Source organism: Antechinus flavipes, chromosome 6 (assembly GCF_016432865.1).
Source record: "Antechinus flavipes isolate AdamAnt ecotype Samford, QLD, Australia chromosome 6, AdamAnt_v2, whole genome shotgun sequence".
NCBI classification, from domain to species: Eukaryota; Metazoa; Chordata; class Mammalia; order Dasyuromorphia; family Dasyuridae; genus Antechinus; species Antechinus flavipes.
The window spans coordinates 262,775,770-262,783,398 of record NC_067403.1 but is presented as its reverse complement, the minus strand read 5'-3'; the positions used below and the strand labels follow the sequence as shown (position 1 = coordinate 262,783,398).

General features: G+C 49.8%; 1 protein-coding gene across 2 annotated transcripts; it reads right to left on the bottom strand.

The window, feature by feature from the left end:
• Nucleotides 1–6,043: 6,043 nt before the first annotated feature.
• Nucleotides 6,044–7,245, bottom strand: LOC127541942 (keratin-associated protein 5-5-like). 2 transcript variants are annotated; one of them, XM_051967300.1, is made up of 2 exons: nt 7,095–7,245; nt 6,044–6,944 (listed from the first exon to the last, which is right to left on the bottom strand). In XM_051967300.1, exons 1-2 carry the CDS (start codon nt 7,243–7,245, stop codon nt 6,571–6,573), a joined length of 525 nt encoding a protein of 174 aa, XP_051823260.1. In that variant the 3' UTR covers nt 6,044–6,570. The 2 variants fall into 2 exon arrangements, with proteins under 2 accessions (XP_051823260.1, XP_051823259.1); XM_051967299.1 differs by having other exon boundaries at nt 6,044–7,245.
• Nucleotides 7,246–7,629: the final 384 nt, after the last annotated feature.

The window sequence follows — 7,629 nt, the reverse complement described above, 5'->3', positions numbered from 1 at the left end:
GATGTTGAGAGATTGGAAGAGATTTGTGTCCACAGGGGAGGAAGGTCTCAAGAGAGAGAGGAGACAGTGGGTTGTGGAAGCCCCTCTCAGCTCCCAGTTTTTATACTGTGGTGCAGCCCCGGGGGCAGGCCTGGGCACGTGCCCACAGCCCCTCTGCAGACACCCTGCAGAAGCAGGAGCAGGCCCCCTGGCTCCCTGGGCTGTTGTTGGACACTGGCTGCCTCTGGGTCAGGCTTTGGTTTGTTTGGGAGCAGACCTTGTGGCCATGACTCACCTGGAAGCACCAGGTGCCTGGATTGGCAAATGGGCATGTTTGGCCCTGGTCACAGGGACCTGGGGCTCTGGGAGCTCAGGGCAGGAGTCTCCAGGCTCCCCGACATCAGCCCCAGCTGACAAGGAGATGGTGAGAGCCCAGGGAAGAAGCAGGAGCTTCCTGGAGATCTGGGAACAGGTGCCAGCAGGCACGTGCCTGGCAGAAGGTGGTGGGCTCCTGAGCCCCATGGCCGTGCCCAAGGCAACAGGCTGAGGGAGGAGTCAGGCCCAAGGCAGGGCTGAGAAAGCTGCTGCAGACAAGGCAAAGGAGCCATGACCCAAGGATGAAGGGGGCAAGACCACAGGCAAGCTCCAGGGACCATGGTCCTGTGCTGTGTAAGGTGAGAGGGGACCAGGGAGTGGGTGCCCAGAGAAGGGAGGGAGGGAGAAGGAGGCCCAGCCCAAAGGGCCAGCTGGGCAAAGAGTGCCTGACCCAGCAGAGATGAAGGAGCTGGGCTGGGGAGCAGGATCCTGAGGGGACCAAGGCCAGGGGAGGCAGATTCCTGTGAGTCCATCCATGAGACTTGGGGCTCATTGCTGTCTTCCTGTAGGGAGATGGATCCTGGGTTGCCCCTTTCCAGGCAAAAGAGCACAGCGGGAGAAGGAAGGAAGGAGGTACCAATCATATGCTTTAGTCATTACTCTGATGCCCGGGATTCTTTCTCTGTTGGTGGAGAGTCTGCTACATCATGAGTCCTTTGGGAGTCTCTAAAAGGTGTTGCTGAGATCAGGGAAATCATTTCCAGTTGTTCAACACACAGTTCAACTGTTACTGTCGAAAATGTTCTCTGATTCTGGGCCTGTGTCTGCATCAGTTGTTGTCCATGTTTCCAGGTTGTTCTGAAATCATCCTGCTGGTTATGTCTCAGAGCACACTGAGAGTTCCCCCTAATGGAATGGCACCGCTTGTTGAGCTGGCCCCCAATGAGATGCATTCCCTTCATTGCTCATTCTGAGCCACGCCACAAAGAGCTCCTACAAATGCTGGGTACTGAGAGGTTCTTTCTGAAATCTCTTTGGAATACAGAACAAATCATGGTTCTGTTACCTCACAGTGTATTCTGAGTGTCCTGACCCTTTGGGCATAATTTTAAATGTCTTTCCAAAATGTGTGGATCAGTTCACTCAATGTGTATCCATGTCCCAGTTTTCCCAGGGGTCCTTTGAAATCCACTGTTTTTCCTTACTTCCCAAAGACCAATCTGATGGGTCTGAGATGGGAGCTCCAAAGTGTTCGACTTGCACTTCTCTGATCCAGCCGATTTAGGCCATTTTGTCATAAGACATGAGCCTCCTTGCATTTCTTTATCTCAAAACTGCTTCTTCTTATCATTTGACCATTGGTCAGTTGGGGAATGACAACCCATTTCTCTGTCTATTGGAGAAATAGGGGCTGAGGTATATGCCCAGCCCCATCTTCATTTGTGTGTTTTGTTCCAACTAGTGCGGATTTGGTTTTCTTTGGGCAAATCCCTTTGAATGTCACCTAATCCGAACACTCTCTCTTGCATGTCAGCATGCTCCCTGGATCCTGTTGGGTAGTCAGTCATTTCCCTAGATCAGGCAGCTCTAAAACTGGCTAGAGATCTCAGTCTTTTGGTGTGAACGGTGCATCCACTTGGACCTTCTCTTGGCATGTGGTGTGAGAGGTTGGTCTACACTTTTATTCTGCCTTCCTGTGTTCCACATTTTTGTCATTACCAGGCTGTTGGGTGGACAACCTTGCAGACATGATAGTCTCTTCTTCCCCTCTTCCCCACCTTCTGCCATCTTTTATTAATTTATCCTGATCCTCATGACCTTTTGTTGATCTTCAATAGTGTCTTGTGGCTCTATTGCCTATAGCTCCAAGGTCTCTCTTGCTCAGTGGAGTGGTGGGATATCTTGGTCTCCATGTGTGGGATGGGTGCTAGACCCTCTTCGCCAAAGAAAGTAATCAAAGACATCTTCAGGTACCAAGAGTAAACATTTATTTAGTCCCTTCAGGGAGACACCCAAGCACATCAGGGAGGCATCTAAATTCCCAAAATGTGCCTGATCCGGCAAACAGGAATTAGCAAAGCTGGTTAAATAGCAAAGACTCATATCTTTACATTGGATGGATTAAAAAGGAAGTAACTATTATTGATCAAAGTTCACCAATATTGTCTGCTTCCTGTGGGTCAAGTCACTTCCTAAAGCTGACTTAGGATTTGCCCTCTAGAGACCTCTAGGCCCAGAGATCATGTGATTCCTGTAACCTGGGCCCAAGGTCTGATCTTCAGGCTCTTCAGAGAAGAGAGATTATTCTCACCGATGCTCTCATGGACTCTGAGAAAATGTCATGTGATCTCACTCAATCCTCTTTTTCTCCTACATTGGATGATTTCTTGCCACAGTTCTCATGTATTTCTTCCACTCGAGCATCTTTGTTACCTAGGCCTGTGAGCTGCTTGCTCTCTTCAGTATTCTGCCCTCCGCCACTTAGAACCAACCAGCACATCAGTGGAAGCTTTCAGGAATCCCTTTTTAGTTAAGAAATCTTGAACTATTCTAAGGATGTGTATTGTTGCTTAAAACAATAAGCAGGAGGCAGAGACTCCACGTTCACCAACTCCCACTATCTGTCTTAGAAACCGCATCATCACAGACCAACAGAGCAGCAAACACAGAACTGCAGCACTGTGGAGGGCCGGGGCCTCATGGCCATTGTCACTGCATCTCCACTCAAGCAGTCCGGACCCAGGCTCATTTGGGACAGCGGGATGAAGGTCTCCTCTTCAGGAGCGGCTTCAGGCTGACCAGGGGGGTAGAGCCGTCCCTGCCCAGTGGGATCCAGACTGAGCAGGTGAGACAAGTGACTCATAGATGGCAGCAGCAGCCTCTGGTCCTGAATGTCAGAATCAGGACTCAGGTGATTTCGGGTTGACCAGGTGGTTGGAATTTGATGACAGAGTCTGGAAGAAGCTACTTTCACAAGTAGATTAAAAATATAAGGCCCAGACATGAGCAAAAGAAAAACAATAAACAAAAGTGGAGTTAATAGGGAGATTACTAGGGACAGGAAGCAGGAATCTCACCCAGAGGAAGGCTGGGGTGGGGGAGATGAGTCAATCATGAATGCCTCATCCAAGCAGCTTTTCCTAGGATAAAACCAAAGAATGTTTTCCCCAAATTCTTGCTTTGTTTCCTCAAAGAACTAGGGCAATGGGGGGAACACTGTGCCTTTCAGTGAGTATGATTTCCCCCAGCAAAAATCCTAGGGCACTTAGTTTAACAGGGAAGGCTTTTACCCAGCTATTACAGGTGTCAACAAAACCAAAAGCAGTTTGAAGCTCCTGCAAGGGGGCACATGTCCAGGCTTTTTACACAATCCTTTCAAAATTTACTTGCCTAGGAGCTATATGAGGAAATGCAGGAGTCAGGAGTTGGGGAACTAAAGTTGTCATGGTCAAGGGCAAACAGGTAGCCACACAGGCAGCTGATCTGTAGCCTGTTTCCTTTCACCTGAAATGAATCCCCCTTCCTTTCCATGTAGTCCCATGATCAGGCAAAACATGAAAAATGTATTTGAAGTCAGTACAGATCTTTGAGAAGTAAGCAAGGAGTCTAGGATAGGGTTCAGAGATGCCTAGGACCTAAGCTTGCTTTCCATCAATGTATGGTGTAAAAAATTCCAAGCAGAAGATTAATTTAGTTTTTAGGGTCCTAAAAACCTTGGCCTGTTCAAGGCATGCTAAGATTGTCTACTTTCTCTCCTAATGAACAAAAGAAAAGGTGGGAAGTGGCCCCAAATAGTAAGGCAAAGTGGATAAAGTTTTTCTTCTTGGCCTGCTAGCCTATACTTGGCCCCATTCATGACTTGAGAGATCCTAGGCTATGGGCTGGAGAAGCCATGACCTCCTTCTCTGGAGAGGTGACTTTGCCTCCCCTTTCCTTTCTTCTTCCCTCACTGACTTTCCCTTTTCTGGTTGCTATAGATAGCTAGCCTTTCTAAGATAGGAGCGAAGAGGCACACTGACATAGCTGATGGGGAAGTCTCCCAGCCTTTCTGTAATGTTCTGGTTAGCTTTCTGGAGGTCTCTGGACCAGCCTGCATTTCAGCAGAGTGATCACCACGAGAATAGCCAGGGATAAAGTATTAATTTTTTATTGTCTCCTTCACAGTCTGTGTCCTTGCCAGGGACCCAGGCTAGCTTTCTGGAGGCCCTTCAGATGGGCCTTGGTCTCAGTGGAGAAAGGCAGGACAGGCCAGCCACCACGGTGTTGGGAGATGGAGTGAATGTCTCTCTCCCAGTCCTTGTTGGCTTTTATACACTCTATTATAATTATATCATCATAGGTGTGAATCTTGTAGAACTATGTTAAGTACTAATTACATGTACTGAACTAGAGAACTATTCATCACCATGCTAAATTAGATAACTAATCACCATGAACACCATGCTAAACTAGATAATCCTTTTCAATTCCACTGGGTTAACACATTGTTTTAAGTACACTTCTCCAGAGTTCTGGATCATTACATCTTTCCCCATTCCCAGTGGTGCTGGCACTTGGTCTCAGGTGGGTGCTGTTGAAAACATTCTAGAAAAGAGCTTTCTTTCCTCTCTTTTTGGGGCTCCAACTAACTTTAGAAGCAGGTGCGCTCTCTTAGCCACGGCCATTCTCCTCTGTATAACCATATATTTTCGGTGGTGCTTCTCTTTCCAACTGATAGTTGATGCAAAGAGATTTTCTATCATTCCAGATCTTGCACAAAATGTTCAGAGAACTGTTTTTGTATTCTATAAACAGGAGCCAATGCATATTTATGACAGAATGGCTGCTTCTTATGGCTTTCATTTTATTTTTGCTTTATTTTTGATGGTTCCTTCCTGGAGGTATTTGATACTTTTCTGTCTTATCCCTTTCAAGTTTTGTTATCACTACCATAACAATCATCTTCTTGATAAAATAATTTGGAGAAATGCAAACCCCTAACTAACTCTGTGTCTCTCTCTGTCCCTCTGTGTCAGTTTCTGTCTCTCAGTTTCTGTGTGTCCTTTTCTTCTCTAACTCACAATATGTGCATTTCCCAGAATCATGTTAGGTAGGCCTGTTTTCTAAGATCAGCGCAATTAAACCCCTGGAAGAGAGTCTGAGTAAGACTGTTCCCCAACACATGGAGAGCCAACACCCGAATGGATGTAAGCAGATCCAATTCAGCAGAGATCAGTAGAAAGCACAGGCCTCCCAGAGGTGCTAATACTCAAGTGCACTGCTTACACATTTAGGGAGCATGGCTTCTGTGTGGTTGGCCAGGGGCTGGGTCTGCTTAGGGAATGCAAGAGCATTTGGAGTCAGCTGGAGAATGGGCAGTCATTCTTCTACATGCATCCTTCTGAAGCCCAAGCTGACTGGAGAAGGGCAGGCAGGAGCCTTAAGCCCTAGACATTGAGTGTTTCCCTTGGAAAATGGAGGCCCAACTTCCTCGAAGCCAAGTGCTGTGTACTCAGAATGGGCTCTAAAAGCTTGAGCACTTGGAATTGAGCTCATCCCCTGGAGAAGTCACTCAGTGTTGATCGAAGGCAAGAGGAATGTGGCAAAGGAACCAGTTCTAGGTCAATGTATGCTGATCTCCCAATGGGCCAGACCAAGATCCCAAGAACCCCAAATGTACCTGCCTATGAAAAGGGCTGACTAAGTGCTCAGGGGCCTGGTAGCAGATCACCCTAAGAGATTTATGAAGGAAAGCAAAACATTTTCAGGGTTAAGGGTAGCTTTTATTGAAACAAAATTGTTTCCCTGGTTTCCAGGGACAGCCAAAGGAGCCCAAGATAAGCAAAGAGACCCTTTGGAGGAGAGAGTTGGGGAATCCAGGAATGAAGGCTGTTGGGAGGCAGTGCAGCAATCCCCAGTGATGGCCTCACATCTGGGAGAAGGGCAGATGATCCTTGGAGATGACCAGAGGTTCCCCTGGGGGTCTGCATGGTTTGCTGGGCAGCCCTTTGCCGGTTGTTCTTGGCAGGGTGATGTCCCCTTGACCGGGGAAGTTGGAGAGCCTGGGAAGGATGGGGAGAAGGGGATAAAGAGGGTTCCTCTGGAAGGGCTGTTGTAAGGATAAGTAAAGAGATCAGGAAATCCCAGACTCAGGGTTCCCTGATGGTGCTGGGTCCTGGGTCATCAGCAAGGATGCTGAGACAAGAGCTGTGGGTGGGAGATGGGAGTGGAGGAGAAGTCTTGCTGAGGCAGGGCAAGTTTTCCTCACAGTCAAATGGGGAATGGATGAAGTGAGCCTCAGATCTTACACTGGCAGCAAATGGGTGCACAGCAGCTGGACTGGCAGCAACAGGGCTTACAGCAGCTGGACTGGCAACAGCAGGGCTTACAGCAGCTGGACTGGCAGCAGCAGGGCTTACAGCAGCTGGACTGGCAGCAGCAGGGCTTACAGCAGCTGGACTGGCAGCAGCAGGGCTTGCAGCAGCTGGACTGGCAACAACCCCCACAGCCTCCACCACAGCTGGAGCAGCAGCAAGCAGGCACACAACAGCAGACAGGCTTGCAGCAGCTGGACTGACAGCAGCCCCCACAGCTGGAGCCACAGCCTCCCTTGCAGCCCCCACAGCTGGAGCCACAGCCTCCCTTGCAGCCCCCACAGCTGGAACCACAGCCTCCCTTGCAGCCCCCACAGCTGGAGCCACAACCTCCCTTGCAGCCCCCACAGCTGGAGCCACAGCCTCCCTTGCAGCCTCCACAGCTGGAGCCACAGCCTCCCTTGCAGCCTCCACAGCTGGAGCCACAGCCTCCCTTGCAGCCTCCACCACAGCTAGAGCAGGAGCAGGCTGGCACACAGCAGCACACAGGTTTGCAGCAGCAGACGGGCACACAGCAGCTGGAGCCACAGCCCCCACAGCTGGAGCCACAGCCTCCACAGCTGGAGCCACAGCCTCCTGAACAGCCACAGCAGCTCATGATGCTGAGAGATTGAAAGAGATTGGTGTCCACAGGGGAGGAAGGTCTCAAGAGAGAGAGGAGTCAGTGGGTTGTGGAAGCCCCTCTCAGCTCCCAGCTTTTATACTGTGGTGCAGCCCCGGGGGCAGGCCTGGGCACGTGCCCACAGCCCCTCTGGCAGACACCCTGCAGAAGCAGGCGCAGGCCCCCTGGCTCCCTGAGCTGTTATTGGACACTGGCCTCCAGCTGCTACAGGGTCAGCCTTTGGTTTGTTTGGAAGCAGGCCTTGTGGCCATGACTCACCTGGAAGCACCAGGCGCCTGGATTGGCAAATGGACTTGTTTCTTTCTGGTCACAGGGACCTCACTCACACACTCACACTCACACACACACACACTCTGAGAG